General features: G+C 36.5%; 2 protein-coding genes and 1 pseudogene across 2 annotated transcripts in view; 2 read left to right on the top strand and 1 right to left on the bottom strand.

The window, feature by feature from the left end:
- Zbtb11 (zinc finger and BTB domain containing 11) overlaps nt 1-6,094 on the top strand; it is a 44,568-nt gene extending 38,474 nt beyond the window's left edge. Inside the window, exon 11 of the mRNA XM_020175469.2 lies at nt 255-6,094. Within this exon, the coding sequence (XP_020031058.1) occupies nt 255-772 (518 nt within the window). The 3' untranslated portion in view covers nt 773-6,094. The remainder of the gene's footprint in view (nt 1-254) is intronic.
- On the bottom strand, nt 4,502-19,520 carry Pcnp (PEST proteolytic signal containing nuclear protein). Its single transcript, XM_020175470.2, has 5 exons — nt 19,381-19,520; nt 12,922-13,136; nt 9,060-9,134; nt 7,969-8,024; nt 4,502-6,310 (listed from the first exon to the last, which is right to left on the bottom strand). The coding sequence occupies exons 1-5, from the start codon at nt 19,442-19,444 to the stop codon at nt 6,184-6,186; spliced, it is 537 nt and encodes a 178-aa protein (XP_020031059.1). The 5' UTR covers nt 19,445-19,520; the 3' UTR covers nt 4,502-6,183.
- Nucleotides 19,521-20,897: 1,377 nt separating this feature from the next.
- Nucleotides 20,898-21,007, top strand: LOC141423757 (small nucleolar RNA SNORA51; annotated as a pseudogene).
- Nucleotides 21,008-21,938: the final 931 nt, after the last annotated feature.

The following is a 21,938-nucleotide window of genomic DNA, read 5'->3' as shown; positions in this document are numbered from 1 at the left end:
GAGGTGATAATTAAACCTTGAGAACATAATTATTTGTAAGGCTCTGATTCCTTATTCTAGGATTATGAGATTGTTGTGAAGGAATAATTGGATTATGGACAGAAACTCAAATTTGTCTATCAGAAACTAAAACATTGCCATAGTTCAGGGGAAAAAGGCATTTGGTACTATAGTTTAAAAACTGTATTCGCAAGCTTAATATATCTTTGTACTTGAACTTCATCCACACATACTTTTTTTTTTTTTTTTGATAGGAGTTAAGCCATTTGAATGCTTAACGTGTGGAGTAGCTTGGGCTGATGCCCGATCTCTAAAACGTCATGTCCGAACACATACTGGTGAACGGCCCTATGTGTGTCCTGTGTGTAGTGAAGCCTACATAGATGCTCGGACACTTCGTAAACATATGACTAAATTCCATAGAGACTATGTCCCTTGCAAAATTATGCTGGAAAAAGACACTCTTCAGTTTCATAACCAAGGAACTCAAGTGGAACATGCTGTTAGCATCTTAACTGCAGATATGCAAGAGCAAGAAAGCAGTGGCCCTCAAGAACTTGAGACTGTAGTGGTGGCAGGAGAAACTGTGGAAGTTCTCGGAGCTGTTGCAGCTACTGAAGAGTGTCCATCAGTGTCTACACTTTCTGACCAAAGCATTATGCAAGTGGTTAATTACGTGTTGGCACAACAGCAAGGACAGAAGCTATCTGAAGTTGCAGAAGCTATTCAAACTGTTGAAGTAGAAGTGGCACATATTTCAGAAGCAGAATGAATATAGTAATGACAAAAAAAAAAAGAGACATCTCATGTACCTGAACTCACAGAACACTTGTTTACAGTTTTCACGTGACTATCCACTTTACAGTTTATATGTCAAGGCTCTGGGCTGTTGGTGACATTTCTAAACTCTCTGGCCAATGAGTTCTGTAGAAAGTCCTCTTACTGTAAAGAAATTGAAAACAAAATTCTATTTGACAGTGGTTTATCATGGTATGCCTTCTATGAATTAATGTTTATAAATATACTAAATGTAAAGCTGTACAATTTTCATTTGTATATTGATGTTATTTTGTTACATATTTTGAGTTTAAAAGATTGTACCAGTTGGCTTATTTTTTTGCTTTGTTTTGTTTTTTAACAGAGGTTCTGTGATTTCAGTTGCCCTGTTTGTGGATTAAAAAGAAAATTCTATTATAAAGCATTTCAGTAGGTTGCATAGGTGTATTATATTTTAAAAAATGCTTTAGATCTGTGATTCTTAATATTTATTTTAACCCCTTCCAAGTCAGGGGTTCCTTATCTGTTTTAAAGCACTTAATGAGTTAGACATTGTAATCAAGTTCACACCATATATATGGGGAAACCATAAGTAAATAGCTAACTTTTAAATGCCATTAAAATTGCATGAAATTCCTATTAAGGCCTGACTGTACTATCTCTTCAAGGCAAGTAATTGGCAATGAGAAAAGAGTGTTGTTGGGAAATTTCTGCTTGATAATATAGGACTATAAATGAAAAATTCTCATTCTTTTCCTGAAGAATGAACAAGTTAAGTTTGGTTATGTTTTTAGCTTTTGTATCATGTTTGTTGAAAAACTGTGGTTGCAACAGGATATCTGATAGAAATCCTGTGGATACAACTGTCAAATTTCAGAATATTGGAGTCTTCTATGCACCCCTCATTATATTACATGAAGAAATTAATTGATTATGGTCCTACCAAATTGTTGAAAATATTTTGAAAAGTTACCTAAAATTATATTAATCCATGTGTTTGATTTTTAGATTTCTGGCCTCTTTTAAGCTATCCAGTTTTCTCATTTTCAAAATAACCATGGGGAAATATACCACGTTTCTCTCTAGGAAACTACCATTCAAGCTATTATGGTTAAAATTGAGCTTTCCAATATTAGAAGCTGTTTGAAGGTATAAAATTAAGATGTAAGCAGATCAAATGTAAATCATTCCTAAAGCACAAGAAAAGAATGTGCCTTGTTGTATATATATTATTAAAACGCTTATTTCACTTTACTTTAAAAATGGCTTTAAGGATAAAGAACAAATGTGATAGCCATGCATGCATTGTACTTGCATATGTAATATTTGCATTTGCAAATTTTTCATTGTTTTAATAGCTGTGTGGCTTTCAATTTTAAGTGAATCTACATACAGCCCGTAACTTTATAATGGCTGCTTGTTTATTGTATCTTTCAGTTAGTGGAAAGTTTTCAATCTAAAATTTGAGACTGTTGTTTTGTGTTCCATTTTCACAATTATTAGATTTAGTTGTGTAAGACCAATTAATGTATGTCATAAATATGTAAATAAAAGATGTTGAATCTTGTTTAAAAGCATAAGCTTTGGAGTTAAGCTTATTTTCTTTTTGACAGTACTGGGATTTGCACTCACAGCCTCACTGTCAATCCATAAACCAGATAGTTTTATTTAATATATTTAAGGATAAGGGAACTTGTCTTTTTTTCCAAGCAAATCCTCTCATATAATGCTGCTTTACAACATAAGGGGGGGGTGGGTGCTGAACAGAATTCAAGAGTGAAGTAAAACTTTTCTCAGCCCAACTCCATGTCACTGTTTGCAGTTCTGTGACTTTCTCCCTATCCCCAATCCTACTGTTTAGTAATTGTACGAAGGCGCTTGTGATACTCCATACATGTATATAATGTACTTTGATCAAATTTACCACTTTGTCCCTTACCCTGTTTTAAAACTTTTAATGGGTTTCATTATTCTTTATGAATCATATTTACCCCTTCACCCTCACTCTCCTCCTTTATTATCCTCTTCGCCTCCAAAAAATGTCCTCTTGTAAAATTACTCTTAAATATAGTCCCTATCACAAAATTAAATGTACTGCAAATAAGTCAGTTTTGGGTAAGTTAAACTTCTATAAATTCTGCATGGTTTTACTGTTACCATATAAACATTGTAATACCTATAATTCCTTTTTAAAAACACAAAGTGTTTTGTTTTCAGATGACTTCCAGAAACTGCAGATGTCTCCTCAGATGTTCAAATATGAGGGTTTTAAGAAACACCTACCTACTCATTACTGCTGCTTAACAATGTGAATCACCGTTAGTCACTGAAATGCATGTATTGCCAGGTATAGTAATCCTAGAACTTGGGGGGAGAGGAGGCAGGAGAAAGCATGATGAAAATAAGAGAATCATTTGGCAAACACTACACTAATAATTGTCTCAAGAAAGAATGATTGGAAAAAAAAGAGCCAACGGATGTCTGCTAATTAGTGGGCAAAATTATGAGAAACAGAATACTCAGTCTCAAGTATTTTTGAAGATAAAAAAATCACAAAAGGAAAAACTATAAAAACAGTAGCATGGAGAAATCTATGGCACTAAATGACATTATATCCGAAGTGAAAATTACTGATGGGACTGGGGATAGTCCAGTGGAAGACTGCTTGTGTGAGAACCTACGTTCAATTCCCAGCACTGTCAAAAACGAAAGAGCGTAACAGACTGATGTCATGTATTTGTTAATAATATGATGGACTAAGGACACATCAGTTCTGCAGTATTGTTCAAAACAGGTATTTTACAAATAACTGGCTGTATGTCTTAAAAATGTCCTGAGACAAACATTGACCAGTTTACTTGGGAGGCTATCTTGCCCGTTTGAGGCTAGCCTGAACAATCTTGTCAAGAGCCCATCTGAAAAAAACAGCCCAGTGCTGGTGGCTCATACCTATAATCCTAGCTGTATGTGAGGGTGAGATTGGGAGGATCACAGTTTGAGGCCAATTGGGCAGTTTGTGAGACCCCATTTCTAAAAACACCCATCCAAAATGGACTAGAAGTGTGGTTCAAGTGGTAGAGCACCTGCTTTGCCAAGTGCAAACCCCAGTCCTACCAAACAAAAAAAACCGATTTAGTTTAGTCATTGGTGGAACACTTGCCTAACATACTTAGGGCCTTGAGCTCGATACCTACATTTTGTGTATGTGTGTGTATTACTGGGGAATAGAAATCAAGCTCAAGCTGGGCATTCTATTACTTGAGTTAATGTCCCCAGACTGTTTCCTTGAAATAGGGCCTCCCTAACTTTGCCTGAGCTGGTCTTAAATCTATGATGCTCCTGCCTCTGATTACTGAGTAGCTGAGAATTCTATACATAGAGGTAATGGATAGAAGACACTAACACAATACTTCATCACATAAGTGATTTTTTTCAAGGGTGTGCCTTGGCACAGTTTTCCACAGCACAGGACTGACAACCTTTTGGCAGTGAAAAAGGATTTGGGTTAACATCTTTTCCAACCTGAGTTACTGTAATACTATAGAACTATGTATTCAGTTAGGTAGACGCTAATAGCTAAGAACTTTTAATCCCCTACTACTTGGGATAACAACCTGGACAAGAGCAAGAGCAACATTTAGAACATGTCTCAACTTCTGTTAAAAAAATAAACAAAACCAAGCTAGCAAGCAGTAATTAAGTAGAATAGAAAATAAGAAAACTATTAGGTTTGACAAAATTTATTGGTATTTTAGTAAAGACATTCATCTCAGTCATTTCTCTCTCCTCATCTTGACCTTATGTTAATATTTCATTTGGGTCAAGTAAAGAATATGTAGGAGAGGAATGTTATACAAACATTAAAATGGACAAAAATGGATACTTTGCCTACATAAAAGTTAAATTTATGTATCTTGATATAATTAAATTGTAAGAACTAATAGTGCTATTATATACATTTCCGTTTTACTTGGGGCTTATTCTAAACTTAAATGTGAGTGAACAAAGTGTTAGGTATATCCACAGGCTGCTTCTCTGGAGTTATTACTATTAAATGAGCTCAGCGAATAATTACCACCAGTAAAACTGTCTGAAGCTGCCTCCAAATTTAACATTGCAGTTTTCAAGGAAATCATTTCTTTTGTCTGTGACTATGCTTTTAAAGATGTGGTTTAACTGTCACATTAAAAAAAAAGAATCCATATACAATACAAAAATACAAAACAAACACCCTACAATACACAAATTTAACAGTATATGTAGTGAGAGATCTATATAATGTATCTGAAGATGCATTTTCTTTCCTTTTATTCTCAGTATTAAAATGTGCTTTTGAGGCCACTGGTGAGTATGAATACACTTAAACCACATAGTTGTACTAATAAGAAATTCTGTAGTGAGTTCAGTTCAAATTGATTTAACAAGTAAGTAACTTAAATGCTTGGACAAGGTTACAGAAAGTGCATCTTCTCTTTCCATCTTCATACAATGTTAAAATTTTTTTTTCTTTTGGTATATAAACCTTTTAAGAAATAAAAACCAGTCAAAAGCTTAAGCAGTATGTACATTTAAGTTTTTGGTGGTGGTTTGTATTTTAAAAGAAACAGCTTCCTTATGATTTGCCTCAAGTTCTGGTGGAAATGCTTACAGGAACTAGAAACAAAAACCAAGAGAAGCACATTCAAAATACTGATTTACTTTGGTAGCAAATGGTTGTTGTTTGAAGACTAATGGAGACAAGACCCAGTAAGGTGAAGTGAGCTATTTCAAATACTCAATACTTCACATAAAATTTTTTTTTTAAAAAAAGAGCTAAGCGCCTGTTATCCACTGATAGCAATGCAATATCTAGTATATAAGTTGAAACAAAACAAATGCCATAAAGAAAAAAAGGAATATTTTAATTTTACCTAAATTTACTCTGAGTGAATAGTCCAGTAACATTTTCCTCTCAATACAATACTCCCTCTTTATAAGGCTGTTCCCGGGAGCCAGACAGTTTAGGTAATGAGGGAGATAAGCTAGGAGAGTAACTGTTTACAGTTTTAAACAGACAATAACTTTTTGCTTCCCTCTTAATGTGCTAATAGTTATGTCTAAAAAAATATGCAATTCTTAAAAAGGTACCATTTCTGATTTATTATCTGTAATCTTTGGAAACTAATCACATGAAACTACAAAATTAGTAAATGTCTTGAAATCTGTTTATAAAACATAAATTACCTTTAATTTCAAACTCTCATTTATTAGTGTGCTACTCAATCTTTAAAAAAACAAAAGAAAAAAGAAAAAGAAAAAAAAAAAAGGCGGCTCCAAAGATAGTCTTATACCATACTTTAAAAAAGGAAACTGTTCCTTTTAACTTTACACCCACCCCATACCCCAATTTCAAATCACATCATTTAATTAATTGTCTTGGTCATGGACATTTCCCAGATGAGATTTTATATTTCGTTCCCATAGCTTCTGGTTATCAGAAAATCCATGCTTTCCTTTATTGAAGGAATTTGGTCCAGCTGATGTTGGTGTATCCCTGTGTTAAAAGAAATGAAATATATTTAAAACATTATAAATGTTTTGGGATACATATTAAACTCATCAACAAACACTTGTTTAGGACTTATATAAACACAGACTGAACACCAGAAGCCTCTGCAGAGATTTTAAAAAATACCCTTTCCACAAATTGAGCTATAATTCAGGTATGGTTCAGATTCAGTGGGCCTGTGGTATGTGAGGAGGGGAGGCAAATCTGTTTTATTTGTGTTTGTTTTAGCAACGCTGAAGATGGGGAACAGGGCTTCATACATGCTAAGCAAGTCCTCTACCACTGAGCCACATCTCCTGCTCAAATCTGTATTTTTAACAAACATTTAAGGTAATTATGATATACATTTAAAGATGGCATTACAGTTTTAAAGACTGTTGCCTGAGAGCTGAGAGTATAGTTCAGCTGTATAGCCCTTGCTGAGCATGCACCAGGCCCTGGGTTTGATCTCCAGCACTGCAAACACCAAATGCAAAAACTTGCAGAAAATCAATTACCTGAAATCCAGTATTAGGGTCAGGAAATTAATTTGGTAGCCTGCCAGTAGCATTTGTCAATAGTGAAATAGGAAAAACATGAAGATACATCACACATAGAAAGATGCAGTGTCATTTTATAAACTTTGGTTTCAATTTTGTATGTTTAAATACACATGTATTGGGTTAGACTGGGTAACAATGTCAGATGTATTTTTTAACTTGAGAACCTAGTATGAAAGGAGGCAACTCATTGGGATGGTTTGACTTGAATCAAGACTGACAGTCTAGCCAGACACTGGTGGCTTACACCTATAATCCTAGCTACTCAGAGGCAGAGATCAGCAAGATCTTGGTCTGAGGCCAACCCCAGGCACATAGTTCACAACACCCCACATTGAAAATACCCAACATATAAAAGGTTGGCAGAGCAGCATCTCAAGCAGTAAGCATCTGCAGCACAAGTGAGAGGCCCTGAGTTCAAATCCCAGCACTACAAAAAAAAAAAAAAGACTGAAAGTGTTAGTTTTTTGGGGGTTCACATACTTAGTAGAAATGGGGACACAAGTGGGTTGATGTAAAGTTCACTTTCTTACTAGTCTATAGGTTACCCACTTATACATACAAAGACAGGAAATCAAACATGTTAACAAAGACAATGGAGGAAAATGAGAATATTTTTCTATCATTTTGGTGTTGTGGGTATTTAAAATAAGTTTCCAAGGGAAAAAGGATACCTAAGATGAAGATTAAATGGTAAGAATATCATTACAAGTGAAGCAACTAAAAGCCATTTTTCTATTATACCAGAAACATTTTTCTTAGCTCTCTCTTATTTGAAAAAAATACAGGTTACATCTTCCTAAAAAGAAATAGCCTCATATTATTGGTATGTTTTTCTTAATATACACATTTTCTTCTACCAGTACAGAAAATAAGATCACTGATAGCTCACGGAATATTATAATATTTCCTCTTTCTTCATGATTGGTCCAGTTCTTGCTTATCTTTAAGATCCTAATTAACTTACCTAGTACACAGAAAATGTTCAAAACTATTTTGCCCAAACACACAAGGAAAGCATAAACACTAAAAACATTACATGAAGTGTATACTTGCTCTTAATTCATTCCTATAATTTTCTGGAATATTTATGAAAAATTATACCTTCCAATATTCTTCATCCTCATCTTTGCTTCTGGAGGCATTTCCTCTGGCTCACTCTGAAGGAAAAGTAAGTAAACTGAGCTAAATACATTCAAATTTATTAAATTTATTTGATTTACTAACTAAATTTTATATATGTCTTTTAGCCTTTTCAATACTGCACATTTTGGTAGAAATGGAGAAAATTAGTGAATTACTTAACTACATTAAAAAAATTTTTTTTACTTTTTAAACCAGTGAACACCCCTCTTCACTACACTTTTAAAAGAAAAATATTGTCTTCTAGGGTGCTGATTTTGAATAAAGAAAAAAATTTAGTAAAAGCCTCATATTCTAGCATCCATTGTATTCATAAGCATTTGTTGATTTGGTTCTTAAGATCCTCCCCTAAAGTTAGCAATATTTTAAAATAATCCTAAAACAAAATAAACAGAAAAATAGAAGCACCTTTTTTTAAGTGTCACTAAGAATGTAATTAAGAAATTTTACACGAGGGCCGAGTACTGGTGGCTCACGCCTACAATCCTAGCTACTCAGATCAGGAGGAGATCAGGCAGAGATCTCTCAAGACAGAGATCAGGAGGATTGTGGGTTCAAAGCTAGCTCAGGCAAATAGTTCATGATATCCTATCTCAAAAAAACCATCATAAAAAAGGGCTGGTGGAGTGGCTCAAGGGGGAGGCCCTGAGTTCAAGCCCCAGTACTGGGGAAAAAAAAAAAAATCTTACAGGGGAATAAAGGACTATGATGGAGGGGGTGAATTTATGATATAGTTAGAACTTTTGTAAATGTCACAATGTATCCATACTACAATAATAATATGATAAAGAACAAAACCAAAAAATGTTTATGACTCCAAAAGCATGAAAACATTGGCAAATTTATTCCCTGAAATGCATACAGATTGTAACTATTTCAAATTTCAGTATATGGCACATTCTTGGCACTAATCAAATTTTTATAATAAAAGGAATGAAAATGTGTCTATTTCACACAAAAAAAGAAACTTTACTAATATTATTAATACAACCTACAATTTGCCACTAACATTCCTTTCTGGTTAAAGAAAAACAAAATAGGTATTAACTTACATCTTCATCTTCATTAAAAGCTGCTGCTACTGAAAGAGTTTTTGGAGCAAGAGTTGGAACAGTTTCTTTAGGCTTCTGAAGAAGAAACATATTAAACAGAATATAGCATAAATAACAATTATATAGGCTTGTTTAATGATATGAACAATTGACCTTGAACGATTCAGTTGTTTTCATAAATGTATATAGTAAGGAACTCAGTACTTTTGACAGATCTATTCTCTCTCTGAAAACATGGCTTATCAATGGGTAAAGTTTTATTTTGCTAATTCATTATATCCACGTTTCCTTCCCATAAAAAATCTCTAATTAGGATCTATAATTTAATATTACTTAAGCTAAGGGGTACTTGGTTCAGGTAAGAGAAAATGACTAATAATACTTTCCCTTAGTAACATTAAATTGCCTTGAGAACATAAAAGGCACCATGACTTATCTTTCTAGTAGTTACCTTTCTACCTTTGGCCTTTAAACAAGCTTCACCCACTTCCTCTCTTCCTAGCAGGCAACCTAAATTGTTTTCATTATCCTGTTTAGTACACTCACCACTCATTTAGTCTTCATTTAACTGCAATCTGGCTCCCAGCCTTACCATTCCCCTGAAATTATTCTCATCAGGGCCACTAATGACTAGTGTGTTGTATTTGATTCTAACCACCAGCTCCTTTTTGAAAACATCCCTCTCTCTTGGCTTCTGGGACAGTGTTTTTTTATTCATTATTCTCCCAATTCTCTAACCTTTTGGTCTGCCTGTCTCCTTTCTCTGTGGCTCCTCACTCAAGATACAGGCACTTAGGACAAAACTATTAGTGACTATACTTTTCTGGTCAATTTCATTCATTTCCAAAGAGTTAACTACCTAGTTCTTTGTCTACCTCAACTCAGCTGTAATCTGTGTACTGGAAAGCTCCATGTATGAACTCCCATAGGTACTTTAGTTTCATAATGTTCATTAAGTAGTCAAGCTGGAAGACCTTTTCATAAACTTGTACAGTCTTATTGGTTAGATCCCTGTTAAATACATGTAATTCTCTCTTTCCAATCTACCAATTCCATATTACCAATCTAAGATCCTTAACATTACCTGACTGAAACTACTGTTGGAGACCATCTCCCATGGGTGGGGTGTGTATTGGGCTCAATTCCCAGAAGAAAAAATGAAAACTCATCTCCCTACTTTGGGCATTCTTTTTCCTCCAATCCTCCCTCTTGGTACCAGAGTGATGTTTCTAAAATGCAAATGTGCTTAAGTCTTGAGATTCCTTATAATGGTACCCTACCTCCCCTAAAACCTAAAATTAAGCAAATAAACAAAAACCTACTCAATGGACTCTAGGTCCTTTATAATTTGGTCTCACTTTGGGGTTGGGTTTCTATCAATTTGCAAGTATTTACAATTTTCTCAATTTACCATATAGCTTCATATCTAAACTTTGCATGAAACTCCTTGTATCTGCGTGAAATGCTCTTTTGCCTCCTGTATATATTTAAGTCCAACTCAAATATCACTTCATCAGTAATATCTTCTCTGATCTGCTAAAATATCAACCATCCTTCTCTGTACCACATATACACACACATTTTTTTAAATGACTGTTTTCAAAGGAATAAAAAAATGTTAAGACAGTGTTCATAGTGGTTCTAGAAATACCCTTTAGTCTATCACAGCTTTATATACACAATATAAGACACAAATAAGTATTGAAACTGTATTTAGGAACCATTTCAACTGTTTTTTTCATATCCTACACTTCACTCACTATGAAGACTGCAGTTTATTCTGTAAAGGTTTTTGTTTTCTAAACTTAAAAAGTTTTACTAAGTACACTTTTCCAAATATAAGCCTTCCACTTTTAAAATAAATAACAGCTACTAAATCATGTCAATGATTTAGGAAAACATAGGGATTTGGATTCAGGGAGTATGTCCAAGTATAGTAAAATCTAACGAGGGACTTAGAATTATATGTAAAAGTATTTGTTTAACATGTTACCAAAAAAATAAGCATTTATGCAGTTAGATCTGTGCAACTTTATAAAAACATTATACAAGCCAGGTGCCGGTGGCTCATGCCTGTAATCCTAGCTACTGAGGAGGCAAAGATCACGATTGTGGTTAGAAGCCAGCCCAGGCAAATAGTCTTTGAGACCCTATCTTGAAGAAAAAAAACCTTTCACAAAATAGGACTGGTGGAGTGGCTCAAGGTGTAGGCCCTGAGTTCAAGCCCCAGTACCACACACACACAAAAAAGAATAATGTCACAAACTGACATGTCTATTGTTTACACTTTTTTTTTTAAGAAAAGGAAGGAGTGACAAAACAGCACTTGATGAGTTGGGGATTCTGAGGAATGGCTGCTCTTTTAAACTAGATAGTTCAAACTGACTCTAGTAGGAAAGTCACCCAGTCATATTTTTTAAATCTTTTCTTCCTTCCTCTGCTCCCTTCCCCTCCCCACTCTCTCCCTCCTTCCCTCCCTTTCTTTCTTTCTTTCTTTCTTTTTCTTTTGTTTGGTTGTACTAGATGGAGTTTGAACTCAGGTCATTCTGCTTGTTATGCGGACACTCTACCACTTGAGCCACAGCCTGAGTATTTTTTGCTTTAGTTATTTTTTGAATAGGAGCTTACATATATGCCTGGGCTGGCCTGGACCATGATCCTCCTATTTATGCCTTCCCAAGTAGTTGGAATAACAGGAATGCACCTCCACACCCAGCTTTTATTGGCTGAGATAGGATACCTCACACTTTTCACCCCAGCTGGCCTCTAACCTTGATCCTCCCAATCTCTGCGTCCTGAGTAGCTAGGATTACAGGTATAAGCCACCAAACCTGTCTATACTCTTTTAAATCTTTGAATGAACATCTATGGCAAAAATAAAGCTGTATGTATCTGACAATTAGGCAGTAACTTTCACAAAACAGATACAAATAAACAACTCAGAAGTGATTCAGGATTCTTCTCCTCTTGTGTCAATGTAACCACTTTCTAAAGCCAATAGTTTTATTTTTTAAACTCAGGGCCTCATGTTTGCTAGGCTAGGGTTCTACCACTTGAGCCACACCCCACAGCCTTAAAGCCAAAGTAATATACTATCAAGTATTTTTTCCTTAAAGAGATTTGGTTGCACCATGTGAGATTGTCACACTGTAGATTAGAAACAAGTGTCTACAACTTTCTAAGCTTCAACCCAGTATTTCAAACACTTTCAGAGGATCCATGGTTAATAAATACTGATTCAAGGTTTACATTATAAAACAAGGGATTAAATGTTGATCTATAAAAGATTGTCATAAAGTTTGTAGTACACAATGTAGTTCCAAAGATTACCAGGAATCTCTTTATCAAGCAATATTTTACTAATACTGCTCTTTTAAGTTACAAGTAACTGATTTCTAGAGATACTATTATTATTGCTATTTTATGTGGAGGGTGCTAGGGATCAAACATGGGGCTTCTTGAATACTAAGCACATCTTCCACTACCTTAGTTATAGAGATATTATTAATATTATGAATAGTGGAAGATTTAAAAATAAAATCTCTTTGCCCGGGTTGGCCTTGAACCAGGATCTTCCCCATCTCAGCTTCCCAAGTAGCTAGGATTATAGGCACGAGATGCCCATGCCCAGCATAAATCATGTAGTCTTTATACTTGTTCCTTCTAATATTCCAAACTTATTTTTTAGACTGTAATTCATCAAGACCATTCCTTAACTTTGTGGTGATCACTTCTGACTTACATGTAAGTTTACACATTAGGCAATGTGACTTTATGCTCATTTCACCATACCTAGTAAATAGACTTCCAAAGCAATTCCTCAAAACCCATTACAAACATCATACATAAAGCAACAACTCACACTTGATCCAAGTTTGATGGATATGGATGATGCTTTCTTTGTCGTCTGACTACCTATGGCAAATCCAAACTTGGAGATCTTTGTAGGCTTTGTTGGGAGGTCTGCAACTTCTTCTTCAGCTGATCGCTTCTCAGCGCTGCGACTGGAACTTTCCCCTCCATTACTGGAAGAAACAGTCTTAGTTTTCACAGGTTTTTCTGCTTCTTCTTCAGGTCCTGGTGAAGTCGAAACAACTTACCAAGATGAGCTATTTTTACTGAGCAGATTGATGGGAGCAGCAACCTCAAAAAGCATCGTTACAAAGAAGATACCTCTGCAGTTGTCACCTACTGACCCAACAGTCTCTTCCACTGTTTGTTAGAGTATATAGCAGGAACTGAGATTGTGTGGCAGTAGAAAAGGCTCCCATGAATTAACTAGCATAAAATACAGAGCAATTTAAAATTATAAACAGAGTTCACAAAAAGTAAAGACCTTTCAACCAAGTAGTACATAAATTGCAGAATAATCTGGTTGTTTGTAGAAATTTGCTTCTCAAAAGTTAAGACATATAAATTATTTTAGACAAATTAGTGAGCAATCAATCATGTGATAATACATTTGGACAATAAATTCTAATAACTTAGTACTAATCATACAAAGCACCTACTTCTGAACAGGACCCCTATTACCTAAACTATAGTGGTAAGGTAGCCTAGATTATTTTCTTGAGTGGTGTGTCATGTATGCCTCATACAACTTTCAAGAGCTGAATAAAAACTTCAAAGAGGACTTCGAGGTCATCTCTTGACCAGTTTTATTCTACTCTGAAAACTAGGTTATCACCTATTTTAAGTTACTTGTAAGAGATATTAAAAGTCATACTTTGGTTTATACATTACTTTTTCTCATGAAAGAAAAATGAGCTAATTTTAACTTCAAGTAGAAGGCACACATTTATAGGTTTGGAAGGCAAGAATTTTTTCAGTAATTTTGTTTAGATTTGTATTTAAGTCAATGATGAGTTCACATCCTGAGTATCTATGGTCTGCTATATAATAACACTATTTAAGAACATATTGGGAGGTTAAGACAGAAGACTGGCTAATCATTAAAAATTTTATTTTCTTTCCCCAGTTTGCCAATCCTCTTTATAGAATCTATTCAATTACAATGAAGAGTCTACATGTGAAGAATGAGATGATACTCTACGGGATGGTCCTGTCGATAGTTAAGAAAGCAAGACAAAAACAGGAAAGGGAAAAAAAAATCAGACACAGACTGACAAGTAAAGGATTAAAAGCCTTGGAATGATGGGGTCTCTGGTACTTTTTGGTTCTGGAGATCGAATACTGGGTCTCACACAAGCTAGGCAACCCCTATACCACTGAGCTACATCCCCAGCTTTGATCTTTTTTTTTTTTTTTTGGGGGACAGGGTCATCTCATGTTGTGTAGCCCAGACTGACCTCTAATTCTACTGTTTTAGCCTCCCGAGTAGCTAGAATTACAAGTGTGCCACGATGACTGCCCAGAAATATGTATTTTGAATACAACATTTCAAAAAATAAACTATCTTCTTTGGACATGGAGTAAATGGTATAATGACAATGTAGGGAGGGAATTAAACAGAATTAAGTTTTGGGGTTTACCCAACAGACAAAGATAGTTTAGAATGGTTGCTTGAGGAGCCATTTACCTGTTTATACGTAAAATTACAAAAGTACTCAAAGAATTAAAAAATGAGGCTACTATTCAATAGTTGAAAAAACAGAATTTGATTTAAGAAATACAGGTTTTTTGCGGGGTGGGGCATGGTACTGGACTTTGAACTCAGATCCTCATGCTTGCGAACACTTGAGGCATGCCCACAGCCATTTTTGGTTTGGTTATTTTATGAGTAAAGTGTTGTGCTTATGTGCGGGCCATCTTGGACCATATTTCCTACATAGCTGGGATTACAGATGTGCACCACAACACACAGCTTTTTATTGGTTAGGATGAGAGTCCCACAAACTTCTGGCCTTGGCTAGTCTCTAATTGCAATCCTCCCAATCTCTACTTTCCCAATAGCTATGATTATTAATAGGCATGAGCCACCAGGTGTGGCCCAGAATTTAATTCCCCCAAAAAGTATGATGCAAATATTAGTTTATACAAAAATCTATGTTTATAACTAAAAGAATTTACTGCTAGGTGGTGGCGGCAGCAAATGCTTATAACTCAGCACTGCAGAAGAATGGGAGTTTGAGTCCAGCTTGGACTATACAGGAAACCCTGCCTCAAAAAATGCAATGGTTTGGAACATAGCTCAGTGGTAAAGTACTTGCCTAGCATGCTCAAGGCCCTAGATTTGATCCCCTGTGCAAAAAAACAAAAACAAAAACAAAAAAACCTCATTTTTCATGCATCCTATTTAGTTAATATCAAATATGATATTCCGTAATTACTTTTTCATGGTAACACACAACTAATCGAAAATTTATGAGTTCTAAATATTGGCACATACAGAAAACTGACTGGCTTTACATACAGAAACAGTCTATACACTAACAGTAAATGTTCTGTGAAGGTACAAATCCCAATATTAAAACAAATAGCAAACTTGATTGGGTCATATGATAGAAGTACAACTCTGCTCTTTGAACCATGACACAAAAACTATAATTAGTTAAGACTTCCAGTTTTTTTAAAGCCTGTTTTTTTTTTTTTTTTTGAGGTCTCCCTTTACCTAGAAACTAACTCTGGAACAGAGAACTTAGAAAAACAAAAACATAAGAAAAAACGATACTTACTGAAATTACATATTACTAATATTAAATGTGACAACTAGCTATGCCAGTATGCGCTAATAAGTAAAATATACTACTCTGTCTAATCCCATTATGCCATAGGAAGATTCCCATGGAAGCTGTTCAAGAACAAAATGGCATGAAAAGGGAAAATGGAAAAATTACTTTTATCACTTACTAATAATCAACTGTAGTGACTCAATTTTATTCACCTCTCTGTTCTTACCATCTGAAGAGGCAAACTAGACCTCCCATACCACAGGTCCAGACTGAAGATAAACATACTATGTTTCTACACGACTGGTTCTATATCCAGCCATCAATTTATTTCTGGACATAAAAAAAATGAGCCTTGTCACACTCAAGGTTTTTGTTTGTTTGTTTGTTGTTGTTTAAGGCAATTTTTAAAACTCTTGTCAATACCTTTTGATCAGATCTACTCATCAACAAAGAGATGGGAAAGTAGGCAATGAAGGAAGGTGGGTGTACTATTAGCTCTCATTTCTTAGCTTTAATGGGCTCATTGTGTCACATGGATCGTGCTATTATTTCCTTTTTATAGAATCCTCCCAACATTTATGCAGCAAAGTACACAAAGCATTTAGGAAGTATCACAAATAGAACAATGAACTAAGATGGAAAAATATGACAGCCAAATGTTATTACTAATGTGATTATTATTACTATTACAATTTTTAAAATTTCACATACAGTTGATTAGGAAATTATTTCAATCTAATGTGAGCACTGAAATATACCATTAAATACAAACATATCCATAAGTATTAAGTGGTTTTCTTTTAAAAAATTTATTACCATATTATAGCTATACTGGGGGTAAACCATGACATTTACAAAAGTGCTTCCAGTATATTTTAGATTTAACCCCCCTCCGTTTTTTTCCTTTATCCCTGCTTCCCTAAGCGTTTTTCCTACGTACTACTTAGTATTTGGGGCCTTTAATCAAAGACCTCTATTTCCAATTTATTTAAAGAGAAATTTTGTATTTTGGGACTTTGGGAAATAAAATTCTGATGACCACAGATGACTACTGTGAAGATTCTCAGCAATGTGAATTATAGTGCAAAGGATGAATAAATGTATGTTGATCTTTTAAAAATAAAAGTCACATTGATCATAGCATAAAACATGGGTAAGTCTATACATTACTAGAGTCTTTATTAAGAAATATCTTAATAAAGGGATTTTAGGTAATTTGTAGCCATTCTTTTTTTATTTTATTTTTTTGCAGTACTGGAGCTTGAACTCAGGGCCTACACTTTGAGCCACTCAGCCAGACGTTTTTTGTGTTGCGTACTTTCGAGACAGGGTCTCTTGAAGTTTTTGCCAGAGCTGGCTCAAACCTCAATCTTCCTGATCCCTGCCTCCTGAGTAGCTAGGATTACTGGTGTGAGCCATGGGTGTAGCTCTTATATTCATTCTTAAGCAAACAAAAAGTGTAGATAAATTAATGTGAAGTCAAAATACATATGGTACTAGTATTTTAAAATTTGTTATTTCACTGAACAGTTGAGAAGGGGATTAGGCCTTGGAGCCCAATGGTGCCTTACTTTGAAAAAATTACCTAATAAGAAATTGTTACATACATAAAAGTACCTTTCAATGACCCATTTGCATTCTGGAAACTTCCTTATCTGAAAAAAGGGAACAGAGATACCTCTCTAAAAGTTTGGTGTGCAGCTTAAATGAGAATGTATTCAAGATCCTTCTCTGTCTGGCATAGGGAATGTCATGTAACTGAAGTAATTCTTAGCACAACCTTACTTAAAAGCTTGAAATGGCTATGATTATGTATTAATAGCTCTTCTCCAGAGTTTCTACTTATCTCATTATTTTAACCAAAAAGAGAAAAATATCTACCCAAAGCACACTGTTCTTTAAAGTGAAAACGTAGCTCAAGTAGCTTCTCCCATAGACGTACATTAATTTTAATTATGAAAATAATCTACTAATTAAAATACCTACACTTCTAGAGCTAGGGGGTGTAGCCATGAGTTCAATCCCCAGCACCAACAAAAGATAAACAAAATACTCATACTTTTCCAACAGACTGTTTAACAGAAATAAAAATTCATAAATCTGATAAGTCCCTAGGACCAACATGACAATTTTTTTAAAGTGATTACTTGTTATAAAATTGTCAATTAGGAATATCCACGGTACGAAATAGTTTTAGCCATGTACAATTTCATTAAAAATATCTGCTATTCAAAAATGGTTTATATGCATCAGCACTACTTTCTTATAAAGGAAATAAGGTAAATTTTGTAGAAATTAATGGATATTTGTTATTTTAGGTTACCAACACACCGTAATTTTCTGATAATGATCAGCAACATAATTTTATACACCCCCCCCAAACGTGGTAAAATGGAAACATGAATATTTATATCATAGAACTAATATTCTCCAACTGAAAGGCTGGCAGGAAAATTACACAGTGGATTTATGCTGACACATTGGGTAGATACTGGCAGCACATTAAACACTTCTCTGCTGCTCTGTCACAAGTCCTTCTCTAGGCTTTAGATCTCTTTTTCTAAAGTTACTTCTGAACTTTTATATGTAATTTTGCTTGACAACTTCTAAGACAAAAAATTTTGGAGGGGGACTCTCAAATAAAGAAGAACTAGATTGTTATTTCGTAAGCTATTTTACTAGTTAAAAAGGGAGGAGGGAGTTTCAACTAAGAGCACTGTACCCATTTTTTTTAAGAGGAAATTCTTGGTCCAAAGTAAAAGAAAACATTACATTTACCTTTCCAGTAATTTTGTTTCCCACTAAAACTCGCGTTAACTATTGTTAGTAGGTCCTACTATTTGCCTTCGTGTTATTTTCTCATATTAAGGACTTTCAGGGATAAGACTTGAGGGGGTCAGAATAGAGGGTATTAAGACGTTCTAAAGGAGACATTATGATCAGCTCGCACGTGTTAAGTCACTTGTCTCCTTATGACAAAGGAGGGTGGAGAGATTACGTTTCTTTTGCTTAATACACAAGATCCGAATTTCTGGGGTAGAGGGGACAGAATAAAGATAGCTGAAACTTTAGTTTAATATCGTAACAAAACACAGGAAAGCCACTCTAGCCTGTGGAGTCACCTAAACTCCCGGCGTGCGGTCAGCGGCTGATAGCCCAGGACAAGACAGTTCAGAGACCATGACACCTAACCCGGGCCCCGCGGCTTAACCCGCGGCGTCCTCCTTCCCGCCCCTCGGCCCCGCGTTAAGGGGCGGCCTCGAGCCGGGGCCAGGCAATCCTACGTGTAACCGAGAGGCCCTCCGGCCGGCTCGGGGCCCGCACTGTGTGGCTGCGTGTCGTGGTTAGTGTGAGGTGTCCCGTGTGTGTTGTGAGTGACGCGCGGCTCCTGCACCGCCGCTCCCGGCCCCACCCCGACTTCAGTCTCCCACCTCCCTTCTCCTCAGGAGGGCTTCCTCAGGCACCACAAGGTAACGGAACGAGGCCGCCAGCCCCCCGACAAGGAGGCGATGCGGGCCTGGATCCCAGCGGGCCGCACCGGGCGTGCCCCGGGCTCATCTGGGCCCAGCGCCTAGCCCAGTGAGCGTCAGATCCGCCCGTTTTACTCGACCCCGCTCCCCCCACCCCGGGGAACTCAAAGAAAGGCCCGGAGTAACCCCCGCAGCCCGCGACGCTGGGGTTGTGTTCACCTCCGGCGGCTCCAGTTCGCTGCGGCTTTTCAGGCTTCTCCTCTCCCGCCTTCCCGTCCGCCATTTTCCCCGCCGCGGACTACCCTGCAGCCACGCCAAATGCGTCACGGCCCCGCCCAGCTACCATGGAGTTCTGGGGCCCGCTAGCGAAGTCGCCGCCTAGAGCGGCCCTCGCCTCGGAAGCGGAAGTGACGTCACCGACCAGCGGTCTCTGAAGGGAGGAGAGGGCTAAGTGGAGGAATGGAGATCTGTGTACAGTATTGGATAGGGATGGTTATGGTACAGCCGCATGTACAGAGAAGTGAGGAGAGGTATTGGAACCGTTGGTGGAATCAGGTTTCTGCAGTGGTTTCCAAGTGTTTGCAGTTGAAACTGGCAGGTCCTTCATTGTGACTTCATTGGATCACGTGTGCTTGCCTACTCAACAGGGGAGGGGCAGAGGAGGTAGGGCCATATTTTCTTCATAAAGGGAAAATTATCATTTATCAAGCGCCCTCTAGTGTTAGGCACCTCTCATACACTGTCATTTAATCCCCACAATAGTCCAATGTGAAATACCCTAATTTCTTGTGTGTTGAGACCAGAGAGTAATTTGTCCAAGGTCACGTAATGAAGTGGTAAAAACACCTTTTCTACAAACCGCAATTTCTCTATCAAATTCAAATTATCTTGATTTGTGCCTGGCTTAGAAACCTGTACAGGATTCCCAGGGTCTGCAGCCTCATCTGTTTTCTAGTCTTATTTTCCCCACGTTTATCAGGCCCTCCAGTAGCTAGAGTTTCTGAGTTGGCTCTGTAATATACAGTTACAGAACGTAGTCCTTTTTGAATTCCTGATCTGTCGTTCCGTTTCAACCTTGACAGTTGCTAACTGCCCACAGATTTGCGCATATTTGTCTACAAATTAGGGCGGGCACAGTGATTCAAGCCTGTGAATCCCATCCACTTAGGGATGCAGAGGACCGGAGATCCTCCGCTGGAAGCCAGCAAGGGCAAGTTACTCCCATCTCAACAAATAAGCCGGCCATGGTGGCATGGGCCCGCTACCCGAAAGAAAGAATAGGGGTCTAAAAAGCCGGCCCAGGAAAAAGCACACATTATCTGGAAAAAAAAAAAAAAAATAGGTGATATCGAGCGCTTGCCTAGCAAACTGGAGGTCCTGAGTTCAATCCCCAGTATCGCCAAAAAGAAATAATTTAGTGTGTTCTCCATGACTGAAGTAGTGTAGTTTAGTGATCATTTTGTAATCTGAGTTGAAGTCCCTGACCCACCATTTATCACATGTGTGATCATGAAACTATCTTAGAACAATAATTCACGTTTGTTTCACCTTTCCCACGTATGATCTTTGCAAGGTAATAATCATTTGAGACTCACTTCTATTATTTTTAAATGGAGACATGGGATTTTTATTTGAAATTATGTATTTACTTATATATGTATTGTGGTGCTAGTGATTGAGCCCATGTTAGGCAAATGCTCTGCTACTGAGCTACAACCCAGTCTATGAGGAAAATGAGCCTCCCGGTGCTTACCACAGGCTGTGTTCTGACATTGACTGTATATTAAGAGGAGGCAAAGTAAACCGCAGGCCCTGTGTGTGGTCTGTATTGTGAATGGAGACATGGAATAGGAGGAAAAAAAATGAGGGTAGCAGAAGTCACATACTACTGCTTTCCAGAAGCAGATCCACATACTACTTTGCAGAATTTAAAGGTGGAGGATAGTAATACATTAACCTGTCAATTTAAATTGTCACTTGCTAATTCTGTAATGTTACTAAATGTTTTAACTATAAGAAGTTAAATACTTACAAAATTACCGTCAGCATTAAGTGATATGATAGAGGTAAAATTTGTATGGTGTACTTCTTTAACCTCTAATGTATTATTCAAATGATGGTTTAAAAAGCTGGAAATGCAGGGTACTATCATTTTAACCTAGATGTGCAATTTGTGAGATATTTTAACAGATACATCTAATATTTATTCACTTACTATATGCAAAGCACTATTTGCAAGTATTTAACATGAAATTAAGTGCATTAAACCATCACAACCCTGTGGATTAGGTGCTATATTTACATTTTGTTTTTGAGGCAGGGTTTTGCTATGTTGCTCAGGCTGGCCTCCAACTCACCATTCTCCTATCTCAGCCCCTTAGTTCTGTTTATAGGCATATGCCAACATGTCCAAGTTTATCACTCCCATTTACTGACAAAATAATTGGGACACAAAAAAGGATAGTAAGAAATGGAGCTAAACCTGAAATTGTTAGAAAACTACAACAAAATGCAGCCTCATACTAGTCTTGACAGTACCAGGCAATTCTAATACCTTGTTCTTAATCATTATAGTACTACTTTTTTCTTCACTGTATCTCAACTCCTTCAATAGGCTCAAACAGTTGAAATTCATATGATACTAATCATTGTCAGGTCAAGTTTACACATCACTTTTTCAGGGCCTTTTCTGATCCCAGTTAAGTTTCAATTATAATTTATTTACTTATAGACAGTCCAAGCTGGCTTCAAATTTGTGATTGTCTTTCCTCAGCCTC

Source organism: Castor canadensis, chromosome 5 (genome assembly GCF_047511655.1).
Source record: "Castor canadensis chromosome 5, mCasCan1.hap1v2, whole genome shotgun sequence".
Lineage (NCBI taxonomy): Eukaryota > Metazoa > Chordata > Mammalia > Rodentia > Castoridae > Castor > Castor canadensis.
The sequence above is the reverse complement of the archived record's forward strand: the minus strand, read 5'-3'. Positions and strand labels throughout refer to the sequence as shown.